Below are 14,809 nucleotides of genomic sequence, written 5' to 3'. Positions count from 1 at the left end.
ACATTTTACCCACGAAACAGTTTGAGTGAGTGAAAACCTGTAGAAGGACTAATGGCCGAGTGAGAGGGCGCACTGTGATGGCTCGAGCGCTGAGCTTGGTTTTGCGTTTCAGCTTTAGCGTCGAACCACGTCGGTGTTGAGGGCTGTCGGCCTCCACCCGGTTCAGCAGATCAGATGGTGCTAACTTTGTCTGCAATTTGTTACCGAACATCGCCCTTTTGTCCGGCGGAGACCCTAGTACTTTGGCTACCAAGTAATTACGGAACTGTTGTGCTACATATATATATATTTTCTTATATGTTTCTTTGCCGGTGCTATTACGCTGATCCATGACATGCAATTTAGGAAAAACTGGGATTCATCAACATACGTACGTGGGCATGACGGAAACCTCATTTTGGAAAATAACCCAGGTGCGCTCACACCAGTTGCGGACGTGTTGATGAACGGGGCGCGGGCACGGCCAGGCAGAGGCTTGTTTGACGTCTGAAGAAACGTCGCGCATAACATCTACCACACGCTACCACTGCAGAGCCAGTGTTTGCGTCGCCGTGCGTCCTCGCCCGCCGGCCTGCCGTTCCGTCAGTGTGACAGCACATTAACCAGCCAGAGAACAGATATGCACCAGATGGGACATCCCTTCAGGTGAAAGGGCATTCATCACCTGCGGCTCTTCTACTCTCCGAGGGCCGTGAGCGACGACGTTTGTTTTTTTTGTTTTTTCTCCTGCTTTTTTGGGGGACCGGAAATTATTTTATCGGGAAGTAACTTCAGCAGTGTGTGTGCGCGCGCCGAAGTAAACGCGCGTGTGGGGGGCACTTCCTGGTTTGATTCGCTTGATTCATCTGTGACGCTAAGGAGAGTTTAAAGGGGATGCGATGTCAGCCGTGCTGTGGCACGTTGTAGACACTAGTCCTGGGCAGACCGACTCCTTTGGGTGATTCCTTCCTTTCAAGTCGGTAGACACCCGACACTCCTTAGGTGTGTGTGTTTGTGTGTGTTTGTGTGTGTGTGTGTGTGTGTGTGTGTGTGTGTGTGTGTGTGTGTGTGTGTGTGTGTGTGTGTGTGTGTGTCAGATGAAACGCTTCAGGTGGAATGGGTTAGGATTTGTAAATATTGAACTGCAATAAGTGCCAGTAAACATGGCCTCTCATCAGATGATCCACTGAACCTTGTGATTGGATTGTTGCAACTAGAATTGGTCGATTACTTCATAAAAGGGTTGTTGAAAACTTTAAATAATGTGGAAATAATGCCTGATAGCAATCTATTATTATTTTCTTTGATTTATTCAACTGAATGCTGACCACGGTGTATTTAAGCATTACATTTGGGGAGCATGCACCCCATTTTTTTATTTTTATACCCCAAACATTGAGCAGTTTCCTGATTCTATAGTTGCTTTTCAGGGGACATTAAAAAAACGAGGGCGACTTGGGGGTGCGGAGGGGGGCGTGGCCCTTTTGGGGGGGAAAAAAAAACGAAACGTCGAAAGCGAGCGTGGTTTCACAGCCCTCCCGCTCATTCAGTGCAGGGGGCCGGCCGGTGGGAATAATATATCCCCCCCCCCCACCTTACATTTAATGTTTGGGATGCAGAGAGCCAGGGAATGCACTCATTTACATGTCGGATCAAACTGGACTACAAGGTCTTCAAACGAAGAGGAGCCGCCTTCAGAGCCAGTGGGGTTTTTTTTCTTTTCTTTTGCGATCGGCCAGGGGATTTTTAAACGGACGCCGAATTCTATCAGGCGCGGCCCCCAAAACAAATAGCTCACGAGGATGATTGCGGGACCAGAAGTTAAATTCAATCGCGGCTGTGCGCTTCTGTCGATTCTTAAGCGCGCAAGACAACTGCCCCGGGCGGCGTGGAAGCCGTTTGCTGTTGTCCGCTGACCCTGGCGAATGATCACGCGTCCAAATGAGACGCCCCGGATCCACGCGCCGCTCCTCTCCCTCAACGCGTCCAACCAAAACGGGAACCTCCGAGGGGTTCGCGATAACGCGCTCGACTCGTCGGAGGTGGAGGAAGTAAGTGCCTTTCCCGGGGAAATGTTTATTGTGCGGAATAAAGCATCATCAAGGTCGGCACGGGTGCCCGGGACGAGAGAAAAACACTCGTTCTGCTGTGAAGTGGTGGCACCTTCACAAAAAGAAAATAGGCCTTCACTTCTGAGCTAATTCCCTTCTATTTTGTAGCGGAGATTTCTTTCCATTGCTCAGAAGGGAGCGTCTTTGAAGCTGCGTGTGTCCCTTTGGTGATTAGTTTCCCGGAGCGTTTTAATGTGCTGCCGCATTGATGTTCACTCATAAGCTGTGCAGTTGTTTTGGGGTTTTTCACTTTTTATTTTTTTCGCCGGCGTGTTTGATGTCCATCTATATCGTTGCAAACTTCCTGGGCCGCACCCGCCAACCTCTTTACTTTTTCACTCCGGCCTGTTCAAATGGCCGTCCCGAGGATCGATCGCCGGTCCCACCAATTCCGTTCGACACTGCAGGGTTTTTTAGTTGTTTGGTTTTTTTTGGGATGGGCTTTCAACATTTGAGTTTACCTCCGTCTTCGCTCTAAGGCAATCGCTTTCTTTTCTTGAACGTCTACATTCTTCTGATAGATAGATTTGTTATCGTGGTCACATGAAGTGGTGTTTTTATTTTGGGTTTTTTTTTTTATGTTCCTATTTTATTCAGCCAGCGGGCCTAAATACCAAACCAATACAAAATACCAATCCATGCGTGATATCTGAAAAGACATTCTCATACGGACGTCACTTGATGATAGAAATATAAATTCCCGGTTGAGTTCGAGGCTTCTATAGGACGGCAGGAGGGAAAGGTAGTTAATATAGATAATATAGACGACGTTAAAAATTCGTCCTCAAGACTGACTTGCTTGGGGTTAGTCACTCGACATGGGACAATTTCGGATTCCGCCGGCGCCCGCGGCCTCCCGTAATGCTGAAACGCGGAAGCCGCCCGGCTTTCAAACTGCACCGCAAACAAACGTTTTAGCATCTTGCGTCGTCGACGAGGAGCGTGCGCCACGCACGCACGACAAATATGTCCGACTTCCTCTACTCTACCTCTACTCTACCTCTACTCTACCTTACCTCTCTACCTTACCTCTACTATACCTCTACTCTACCTCTACCTTACCTCTACTATACCTCTACTCTACCTTACCTCTCTACTCTACCTTACCTCTACTATACCTCTACCCTACCTCTACTCTACTTCTACTCTAGGGAAGTGATAAGGGAATCCACCACTTTGGTCAGTACATTGATAAAAATATACATTTGATTTGATTGTTTAATAATCGATATACAAGCATAATACTGCTTTGTATAAAGTTTTATCCGTTGTTTGACTGTGTAGCTCATTCGGTTCGTGCTGTCTGTGCCTGGTGAGGTGAGTTAGGTTTAGGGCTGGGTATTGGTACTCGATACCTTAAAGGTATGGATTGAAATAAGCCAATACCAAGTAGTATCACAACTGCTCCAGTCAAACAATACCTGCATTCCATGCTTTTTATACCCAGATCTAGAAAGAAATTAATATTTCTATGGTTTTGCTCGCAGCCAATCACCGCAAGCGTTCTTCGATGTAATGCACGTGTGATTGGCTCTCTACCGCAGCAGCAGCTACAACAGTCGGTTAAAGGACAGGTTCACAGTTGTTTTCACAGCCAGGTGTCCATATGGACAGTGAAAGAGGTTTTCACTCGCTTTTTAAGACAAGATAAACCTTTATTAGTCCCACAACGGGGAAATTTGCACAGTTACAGCAGCAAAAAAGACAGTTATTTGATATGTATTTCAATAATTGGAAGGCTTTGAAAATGTATTCGTTTAAAAATAATTTGGATGGGGGAGGAGCGGAGGCATTTTACGCCACTAATTGCTTCCATTCACATGATGGGTATAGTAGAAAAAGTATCGAATGAAGTACTCTATTGGTATCGGTATCACTTTAAGGGTACTGGTGTTGGTGCTGGTAGGGTTCAGTTGCTAGTTGGGTTCACCCTGAACTGGAGCAAGCGGGTAAAGAAGCCGGTGGGATGCATGGCTGGTATCCCTGCCGTCCATAATCATCGTCTTATTTCCTCTTATTTTACAAGTGGTTAGAGAAGTGGTTCCTACGCCCTCGGGACGACACGATGTTGCCTTTGATGCGAAATGTTAATTTTTAATACGCACCGACCGGGTTTCATGCGCCTCTTCTGCACGCATACACAAGAGCGCCGGGGAAGTTTCAATCCGTGTCCTTTGCCGGGGAAATGCCTCCTGGTTCTCGCGGTTTGTACTGCAACACCCCCCCCCCGAACCGAGAGAGGGGAGCGTTGGCAATCCATCAGCGTGGTTTGTTCCCTCGCCGTGATAGAGATTTATGTGCCTCTCATATGAAGGCTGCGCAGTAATAATCATATACATGTGCCTGCACGTGCGCCTCCGTGCAGCGCGGGGACTCTGCCACGCTGAAATGTATTGCCATAAGAGGACACTAATGATAAAGGCAGAGGGGAAAATAAATAAATAAATCGCACAACAACCGTAATGGATGGGTTATCTGCCAGAGGGTCTGCAAGTCAGACAGTGTTGTTATGTTCATCACCAAGAGCAAACCTGTGTGATGTGAGCGCGGGCCGGTCATCAGTTACCCTCCCCGCATTGTAGAGATGCATTTGCAAAATGCTCTGAAGAAAGAAAAAAAAAAAGCACGTCTTTGAATGGAGCCGGGGCCCCGCGTCCAATGCCTATCTTTACCATTAAACCGCTCACCGTCGGTGCGGTGCATTGTGTTATTGTTATCTTTGCACTCCCTCGACCAGCTTCCCTTCGGCACATCCACGCAAATCTTTTCAACGGAGGGATTTTGATTTGAATTAAATTCCTATTCTGTGTTCGCTTGGCTAATGGGTAATTACACATCATATTGAATGAGCGTGGACGTTTTTGTTGGAGTTAGACACGGCTGTCGTTTCCCGTAAGAGCAAATAGCCCGGCCGCGGTTTCTTCCAGCCCTGAGCCCCCGGAGTATACTGTAGGTGGGTTTTTCATTTTTTATATTTTTTTTGGGGGGGGGGTTTACACAGCTAATGAAGCAGCTGCCAAAGTGTGTTTTGGATCCCTACAGCCAGTGCCCATCCTCCCTCTAATATCCTCCCTCAGATACAAAGTGAAACATGTCTTTCACCTTCCAAAAAAAAAAAAACCTTGCTGTATAAATATTTAGTTGACGTGAGAGTGCTAGGGTATGAGTGGAAACATGGGTATTGGTGCGACGAGAACTGTTTACATTTTCATGAATTCACGAGCAGCTTTTTGTTTTTTTTGCCGTTTTGGAAAGTGTAATTGGCACGCTGGCGTTCTTTCCCTGGGAAACCTGATGAATTATGCACCGAAAAAAAACAACCGAGCACGCGCCCCTTTACGACCACGCTGCGCCGTCTTCAGCCCGCCGTCCTGGAAAGAGGCCGCGACGCCGCAGCCCCCTTTACACTGCGACCTCCACTTTTGCCGGAAGCCGGGGCTTCAACGTGGCCGTCGGATAAAGGATAAAGACCAACCCCGTTTTTTGTATTTTGTATTTTTCCGTTCCCGGTTGGCGCCTTTTTCAAAATGTTAAATTTGAGCTCGAAGGCAACAGCGGCCAAATCCACCGGGTGACGGCGGTGCGCATTTTATCGACGTGACCTGTTCAGCCGTCCAGACATACAGTTGAGAACTAAATGCAATCCATCAATAATTAACGCTCAAGTCGGGGAGTAACATAGCGCTGGATTTATTCTGCGGGAAGTGTTTTTTGTTTTTTTGTTTTTTTTTTATGAACAGGAAACAGTGAGGTGAGTTGGAAGTAGGGAGTCAGCAGAGGTCTTCGGCCTCTCCTCCCATTCTCCTCCCCCTCGCTCACTTACCACTAACCACTCACGCGTCAGCGGGGGTTAACATTTCAGCGCACGTAAATGGGAACCTAATGTAGTAACAATTGCATTTGGATGGATATTAACGGGCCGATACCGAACAGGCTATGAATTGAGATTTATGTGTCGTAGGCTGTTTAATGAATGAAACGTCTTGACACTCCCTGCCTTGAATGACTCCCAAAATGTGTTGTTATTCTATCCCCCAATTTCCCGCGGCAGGTGACATTGTGTGGTAGAGCGTGGATGACCTTGGTAATGCATTTGAGGTGACGCTCATTCTTTCAAGCACACACGGATGAGGAATGGCGGTGAAATACTATAACCTCGTTTTGTACATTTAAAATAGCACTGCGGTGTCTGTAATAATTATGTCGGCATCTGTCCGGCCGTTTCCATTCCTTTTCAGTGTTTCGAATCTATTGTTTGAAGAAAAAAAAAAACAGCGAAGTACACGTTGCTGAGCTCCGTGTTTCCGTGTTTCTAGACCCCTCCTGTCGGACGTGGAGGAGGGCGGGCGTGGTCGGGCAGAATCTGAAAGATTACGTTGCTGTCAAATCACTTGTTAGAGTTGCTCATTTTCCTGTCGTGAGCCACATGATTCAAAAAGAGGAGCCGCATCCCTCAGTCCGACCAGGCCCAGCGAGGAGGTCTCTGACTGACAGGCGTAGGTGTTACTGTGCGGAGGAAAGTGGAGTATCGGGAGGGGGAGGAATATTTGAACAGACGGCGTGAAAGAATCTCGTAATTTTTCCGTCCTTGCCGCTGAATAGACGCATTTTTTATTTATTTATTTATTTGGGGGGGGGGGGCTTGTTCATTCTCTCTCCATTGTCTCACTGTGGGGGGAAAAAAAAAAAACACGTGTTATTGTGTTTGTCTTTGCTGGAGAGCCAAAAAGCAGGCGGCGAAAGGCTGGGATCTCGATGTGCGCGCCCCTGCGTGAAATTGACGTCTGATTTTCTACGGCTGGTGGCTAATTGCGCAATCAGCGAATGGGAATGCCTTCCCTTTGCATATTTTGTGCGTGAAGCGGAGCTTAAAACGTTGCAGTCGGGAGGGTGGAGCCCCCAAACTCTGGAAAAAGAAAAGCTAGTCTGTCTGTCGTTGTGCGACACGTTGGTACGTTTGTTCAGAGGATCTCAGATCTTCTGATTTAAATCTTAAGATTTAAAGGCTCGAGTCCGAATGACCCAAGTGGGCGCCGGCTTCGTCGCACTTTAACGTTCAATGGCTTCGATTGTTTTTGGTTTTCCAGGATTGAGCCTTTTCTTACGTGAAGCGCCGGTGCTGGTGTATGAAACGATGCGCATCAGGCTTGGCCCATCGGTGCACAACACAGCTGGGGGCGCTGCGCTCCATTGACCGTGTACATCACCGCCCGCCATGCGAGCACGTTGAGACATGCCCGCCGTTGAAGTGAAATGTTGGCCCTGTCCTTCCAGATGTGATCCACACCGTGGGGCCAGTGGCGAGAGATCACGTGGGTCCGACTGAGACCGGCGACCTCAGCTCCTGCTACGAGAACTCCCTCAAGCTGCTGCTGGAGCACGGCTTGAGCACCGTGGTGAGTGTTGAACCGCAGCGTACCCTCGATCGGTGTCCGCATTCACTCACTCTCACTGTAGAAATGACAAAGATTTCCCCCTTTTTTGCACAAAGACACTTTGTCTGTTTCGGTTTTTGTCATGGGGTTGGCGGCCTTGGTAGGACTTGGTATAGGATCAAATGGGAAACGAGAGCTGTCACCCATCCCTTATATTCAGCAGCTATGTTTTCATATGTGCTCAAGTGTTCGGTGAGTGAATTTTAACGTATTTATTTATTTATTTATCTATTTATTTATTTATTTATTTATTTATTTATTTTGACAGCTAATTTAGAAAAGGTGCAAGCATAAGGAATGTAGCATCTAGTGCAGCTGCTATTGATTCTTTTGCAATTGATTAATGATTAATTATTGATGAATATAAATTCATTTGAATAAATTGATTAATTTCTTTTTATCGTATAACCTTTTAATCAAAGGGTTGTTTTTTATTTTTCAGTGAATTGGCTTTCATTGGCTTGATTATAATCGATGATAAATAATTAAAAGCTAAGTTAATATAATAAAATAAATCCTATATTGATTATGCCACCTCACACTCACACACGGATGCATTCTGTTCATCTATATGAAATGTTTTCAACACGAGAGAATCTAGTGTCAGCTGTGGAAAAACCTCATACCCCTTTTATATACAACAAGGAACTGTGGAAACACAACAATGTTTTTCTTCCACATAATGACAAATGAAACGTTGCTTATGTAGACTGCTTTGCTTGTAATTATATGAAGGAGAAGCCTTGGTATCAGCCACTCCAAATTGTCTGCAGTGAAGGCCGCATTGAGGGCAACAGCTTGCAGCTCTTTTAAAGTCTTTAAATGCTCGTGACATTTATAAATAATACGCAATTCGTGCCCACGCGCTATCATTGTTTGGGACCAAAGGACAGGAAATGGAAGTATTGCCGTCCTCGCGGGGCTGTCTAAGTGAGGTGTTGCCACTTCTCAAAGCCGCCCTCTGCCTTCAAAGTTGCCACGTCCTGAAAAATCACACGCGCTTTGTGCGGGTGCTTTGATATTTTGGAGATGTGTTATCGAGAATCCGAAAATAAAATCAGACACGAGCGTTGCTCAGCCAGGATTTTATATTATTATTATTTTTTTTTATACCTCTAATCTGTCATTTCATTGATGTCTCTCCGATGAGAGAGGTCTAACACGGTTACTTCTGTACGTGTCTTTGCAATGTTATTAAGAAACGCTAGATATCCAAATGCTCTCTCTATAGAAATAATTCAGAAAGAAAGTAAAACAAACTTTTCTTCCCTAAAATTTCCTCTGGTTCATATTTATACGTGTTGTGCTTCGTGATTTTTTTATTTTTTTTTCAGGGCTGTGTCAATTTATCATGTCTATGTATTTAGTTGTTGCAAGAGTTTGTTCACAATTTGTTTTAAACATTGCGATATTTTGTGGCATCATTAGACTTAGTGCTTAGCCCCGTGTTCTGAATCCATAGAAGATGTGATTTTGTTCTTATTTCCCGACGCTGTGCGTATAGTGAAAAATCGGACAAAGCCTTATCTCTCTTTCTCTCTGGGTATTTGCCTCTTTGCTGGGAAACCTGTAAGTTGGCCGATTCAGCCGCAAAATCAAGATGAACCAAAGGGCCTGAAGTGTTTGCAATGACACTCTACCTCACATCAAAGCACAAGCTATTATCAACTATTTCCCCGACTTGACTCACTTTTCCAAGATGGAGAGCCCATCAGGGGGCGGAGTACTCCAGCAGGATTCCGTCTCGCCTTCCTTGGTTTTGCTTTAAACAAGTTATGATGCGCTAACCTGCCCTCTAGTGGTTGGAAGCGACACGTTGTCAGCTCAAAACACATTCCGACCTCCTCGGAGACATGCGTGTAGACGGAAACATAGTGAAAAAAGCACCAAGATGTAGTCTGTTGTAGGATGTGCTGCCGAAGTTTTAGGAAAGCCAGCGTATTCAGTGATTCCGGCTCTGACTCCCAGATCGATGGATTGATCAGACGACGACCACCAGACGTCCAGACACCAGATAGATCATTCACACGCATTCTCCTGCTCCGGCCGGTTTGGCCTTCACGATCCAGTCTGGTTGCCAGGTTCTGTGGATGTGCACTGGCAACCTCAGGTAAACGCATCGGCGTGGCACCAAGCACGGCCTCACAGCCCGAAGACGGACAGATAACTTGATGTGCATATTCAATGGCAGGCGTCTAGGTCTCACCGCAGAGCATCGGGGGAATTCTGCCGAGTCTGCGCCATCCATTGATTCGTTGAGAATCAAATCCAGATGGCGGACAATTTAGGACAAAAACATCCTCTTCCAAGTACCACCGGTCCGAGAAGAGTCCATCGTGACGTACAGTAGACAAGGAACAAAAACGTGGCGTTTTGATAAGATTCCAAATTACAGAACGGCAGTTGTGTCATTTGTTACCGGGTGGTGTAAACGACCCCTCTGCAATGGCGCTTCAGTGCCTCCGTCCGACATCCATTGAAACAGATGCGATGATACCGCTCAGGGTTGCCCCTCAGTCGCCCGAGCACAAATAAATGTCTGCCGCTCACAATTGGGCCTCGCGGGCGTCGGCGAGAGAAGCGGCCGCCTTTTTTTTTTTCCTCCACTCTTTCCTTCCTCCTCCATCACCCGCGAAACCTTCCAATCTGTGTTTTCCTTTCAGGCACATTCTGAAGATTTGTTTAGTTTGGGTTCCATCTTTTTTGTATTTATTTTGTCAATCATTCATGTATTTATAAGGAGCGGTGTTTGTGTTTTCACTGGGTGCTGGCGGGGTCCTGTCTAATGTATTTGCACAGCTGCTCCGCGTTGAGCAGGCCTTCAGTGAAAACAGAGGTGCTCTGTGATTGACCGGCCTTGCAGGATGAGTCCAGACATTACGCTATCTTAGTCCATTTGGTCTTTCCTTGCTTCAAGGACAGCGGAAAGCCTTTATACTGGCAAAAAAAAGAAAAGAGAAATGGCCGCTTCTTCCACGGCCTTGCTTTAGTTTGCCTTTTCTTCTCTGCCTTGATGTGGGAGACTTGTCCAGAAGCAGGTTGCGGGCCTCGGCTTTCAAGGCCTTGCGATCCAAATTCCCCGGTGAAGAGATGCTTTCTTTTCCCGCTGCCTTGCCTCCAATCACGGCGCGCTCGGCGCTGTGGTTATGCGAGTGGCCGTACTCATCTAGGTTTATTGGAAGGGTTTCACTCTCAGGCTCGCAGTGCGATGGGGGGTGGGGGGCGGGGGGCACATATTTGGGGAATGGCAGATGACTGACTCCCTAATGGGAATTCCAGGGCATTACAAAGGGGCAGCAGTCAAAACAAAATGTTCCGCAGAATAAACCTGCGTAGGGCCGATTAAAAGGGAGCCGGGCTTAGTGGTCCAACCCCGGTGTTTTGAAGCACAAGGCCGCTCTCTGGGCTGAGCTATCGTAGACTTTGAATCGCCGCCATCTTGCTCCACAGGTAATCCTTTTATCACTCAAATGTTTTAGATCTGTGATAGGACGTCTTATAACAGTGATCATTATATCCAAAGTATTAAATGAAAAAATTTGTCCTGCCCTCTTAAAAAAAAAAATATATATATATATATATGTATATAAAAAATATATATGTGTGTGTGTGTTTGTGTGTGTGTGCATTGGTTATGAATCTAAGATTAACTTTAAATTCATAAATGGGGGAGTGACTTCTTTTTGCCTATGGATATAATTGTTTTTTGTTTTCCCATACATATACAGGCCATTAACGATAGATTGTAACTGCATCAACATTTAGTTAACACGAAACAATGGTCACTAAATAGAGCAGTAGATTGGCCCGAGACATGGAGGCAGATGTTCGCTGTATACGCTCGCAGCGTCATGCGCAGCCCGGTGTCGGTTGAAGTAGCACGTCCGGACCCTGACGGAGGGGTGGCTTTCGCATGAAAAATGGGGATCTGCCTGAGCCAAGAAACCCGCTGCTTAACCCTCACACTGCATTGTAAAGCTATCTGGAAGCTGTCTGTTCCCGGCCCCGACGCCCCCACTCCGTCTCTGTCTCTGGCAACTATCACAGGGTTGGGTGGTGCTTACTGTAGCCAGCACCGGGGAAGGCTCTTTAATGGAGGAGCAGTGAGTAGCAGTGTGTATACCCTCATTTAACACTTCATTGTAAAAAGCACATTTTGTGTTTAGTGTTTTCCACATTTTGTTTGTATGTTTATTTGTTGGTCAGTTACTTACTTTGGCCCACATCTGTCTGTCTGCCTGTCTGTTTCTCTGTCTGTCTGTCTGTCTCTCTGTGTAAACATACCAAGATTTTTTTTTTCCACCTCTCAAAAACATACTACATCAGGCATTTCTACGTGTTTCTTCTGGAAACTTAATTCTACGCAGACAAGCATATCATTTTTTTTTATATACAATTTAGCTGTGAATGTGTAAGGAAAACCCAATCTTTGAAAGAGACATGATTAAAAAATGTTTGAGATTGAAATACGTCTTTGCATATATATATATATATACAGTATATCAAGGCATAATATGAGGCAACTGGAAGTTGTTTTTTCATTATAATATGAAATAAAACATTCCAATTATTTTCCTTGGGGGACTTTTAACTGTACACTACACTATTCACTCAGAGTGTGTGTGTCTGTTTGTGTGTACAGTATGTGTACATACCTGTGCACAAGTTGAGTGTGTGTTCCGTCTGTGACACGCCTGACGCTCCCTTCCACTTCGTCTGCAAAGACTCTGACATGCTGGTGGTTTACTGTTTTGGGTTTACCCCCCCCCCCCCCCCCCCCCCCCCCCCCCCCCCCGTCGGCTCAGCCCGTCACACCTCCCTGGGCTCTGATTGACCACGGCTCCTCCAGCCGGGACGGAGGTGTTCCAGGACAGATCATCCCAGGGGGGGTGGGGGAGGAGGGGGGCCCACAGGAGGAAAAACACCTGCCGGCGTCAGCGGCGGGCCTTGACAAGCGGCTCACAAACTGTTAAACAGCCCCCTCCTGTGCCGGGAGCTCGCACGCTGCACGGCTGGCGTTCTCCAGAGGACGTTCAGGTGATCCGAGGAGGAATGGAGCCCGGGGTTCGGACGAACCGGGATTAGGAGTTATGATGATGACGCCGCCTTGACGGTCGATGGGAACGAAGCCTCTCCGGCAGACTGTCAATATTTGCCCGCGCCAGGACACATTAAATGGGTCTCATCATGGTTGCTCTGATATATGGAGCGTGCCATGTTATTATGGTCCATTTGGAAACAGCTGGTCGTTTTGGGGAAATGCAATGCTCAGCAGCGCCACGCTAGTGAATGGGCCAGGAAATGGAAAAAGGAGAGGATCTCCGCGGCGGCGTTGATGACTTAAGGTGTGGCCAATGAGATGGAAAGGCAGATTGGAATCTTCACTGTATACGCTTAGAGGGTTGATCTCAACCTTTTGGCTCAGACTATCTGCCAAAACGAGGCGAAGATTGCCCGGATCTGAGATATGTCGACACAGAGTAGATTCTTCAACTTCAACAGTTTGTGTCCGTGCGCATTCCTTACACCGAAAATAATGATGCGCGGATGTCGCCTGCGCTGTTTGCACTTTGTATCAGACGGGGGGAATGCCTCGCCTCTGAGCGGTGGATGGCATACCATACATGAAACAGAGTAGATGGTTAATGTAGGTCCCTTTCCCTGGTTCGTCATGGAAGGCTGCTCAAATTCTCCCCTGGAAGCAGCTGCAGTGTCTGCGAGGCAGCAGCAGACAGGCTGCAGGGGGGGAGGGCCACTACCATCTGGAAGCCATTCAGCCATAGGCCGCATTTCATTTCAAAGTCCAAAATTAAACACCCCTTGACTGCAACCTCTACAATAACGTAAAAGGCCTGTTTACCCAAAACATCATCATCATCGTCGCCTCATTGAAAATGGCCTTCCTCTTGGCGTTTTTGAATCCTTAATGAGCGTGATGGAATGACGCGGCTTTGCCCCGCCCGCCTCCGGGGAGCGCTCCGCCGGGAGACATAACGAGGATTTCACTCTGGAGGGTATGCGGCGCGTTTTGAGACGCAGCTCGCGTTTTTGGTCGTTGACTAACGATCCGACGGGGAAAATCAGCCTCTTTCCCCGTCTCATAATTTGACCGCGACACGCCACAATTGATGTTTTCCCGAAGGCGTCCGTCATCAAGCTATTTCCGGCGCGGCGCGGCGGGCCGGCAGCCGTCGGCGCAAACAGGGGACGCGGTCACAGGCGGCGTTTTGCGGCCTCCTCCCCGACTTCCAGGTGAGACCCTGGAAGTGTTTTGCAGTCACAACACGCGGGCTTTCTAGGAGATCCAACGGGGAAGCCACAAATTGCCCGTTGAGAAAAATGCAGAAAGCCAAATGGATTGTGCAGATGAATGGTGTGGAATGATGGGATTAGCCGCCCTTCTCCGCAGGCTCATTCCGAGGCCGCGAGGAGTGTTCGGGTTTCCATTCTTCTTTTTTTTTTTTTTTTTTTTTTTACCCCCCCCCAACCCCGACGAGAGTTCCCAAAATGCACTCACACGCATGTCTGATATACACACATCGGTATGCACACGCGGCGCTCGAAGTCGACGACCGACAGCCCTCGCCGGATAATCCGCTGACCCCATTAACATGACAATGACGGCATGCGGCAAAAAAACAAAACAAAACAAAAAAAACCCCACAACAAAACAGACAAAATGCGTATCAGTTAACAAGTGGAGCGAGCCCCGGCGGCATCGGCGGGACGGAGCGTACGCCGGCGGCCGGGTGCGCTTGACGAGTTGGCACCCCCACTCCGGAAGACGTCTCGAAATGGGTTTTTCCGTGTGACGAGCCTCGGCAGCCGTTCCCCCCCCCCGCCTCACGTACGCGTCGCGTCGCTTTTTCGGAGTTCTCTCCTTCGGCGCTGTGTGCGATGTGTCGTTCCGAAACGGGGGGTTCTCTGGGTGTAATTGAATGCGCCGCCGGGTCTGATATTACCGTTTATGTTTTGTTTTTTGTTTTTTTTTTCTGTGTTTTTTAAACGCTACCGTGTGAAGCCTAACGACGTCATGCTCCAGTGGTCGTTTTTCCTTGCTGCGCTCGCTCCCCAAGTGATTCATTAATCTTCTCTTATGTGCAACACAGATCACATTACAGAACTTTCTTCTGCCCTGGCTCCCTCCTTTCGCCAGCGCCCCGCTAAATAAATTATTGTCCAAGGGTGCAAGTGACTCCGGATTTAATTATTTAATGGTCTAGAGAAGTAGTCAGGCTTTATTGCGCGTGCACTTGGCTTCCGATCACGGCGAAGTAAACTGAG

At 47.4% G+C, this 14,809-nt stretch overlaps 1 protein-coding gene across 2 annotated transcripts in view; it reads left to right on the top strand.

Annotated features, from left to right (window-relative positions):
* Positions 1–14,809, top strand: part of macrod2 (mono-ADP ribosylhydrolase 2) — a 490,268-nt gene that overhangs the window by 333,694 nt on the left and 141,765 nt on the right. For both annotated transcript variants that reach the window (XM_080016637.1, XM_080016636.1), the window contains exon 6: positions 7,365–7,486. In XM_080016637.1, coding sequence (XP_079872763.1) covers positions 7,365–7,486 — 122 coding nt within the window. The remainder of the gene's footprint in view (positions 1–7,364; positions 7,487–14,809) is intronic.

Source organism: Zeus faber (genome assembly GCF_960531495.2).
Source record: "Zeus faber genome assembly, chromosome: 16".
Taxonomy (NCBI): domain Eukaryota; kingdom Metazoa; phylum Chordata; class Actinopteri; order Zeiformes; family Zeidae; genus Zeus; species Zeus faber.
Note: the sequence above shows the minus strand (reverse complement) of the source record. Positions and strands in the feature narration are given on the sequence as shown.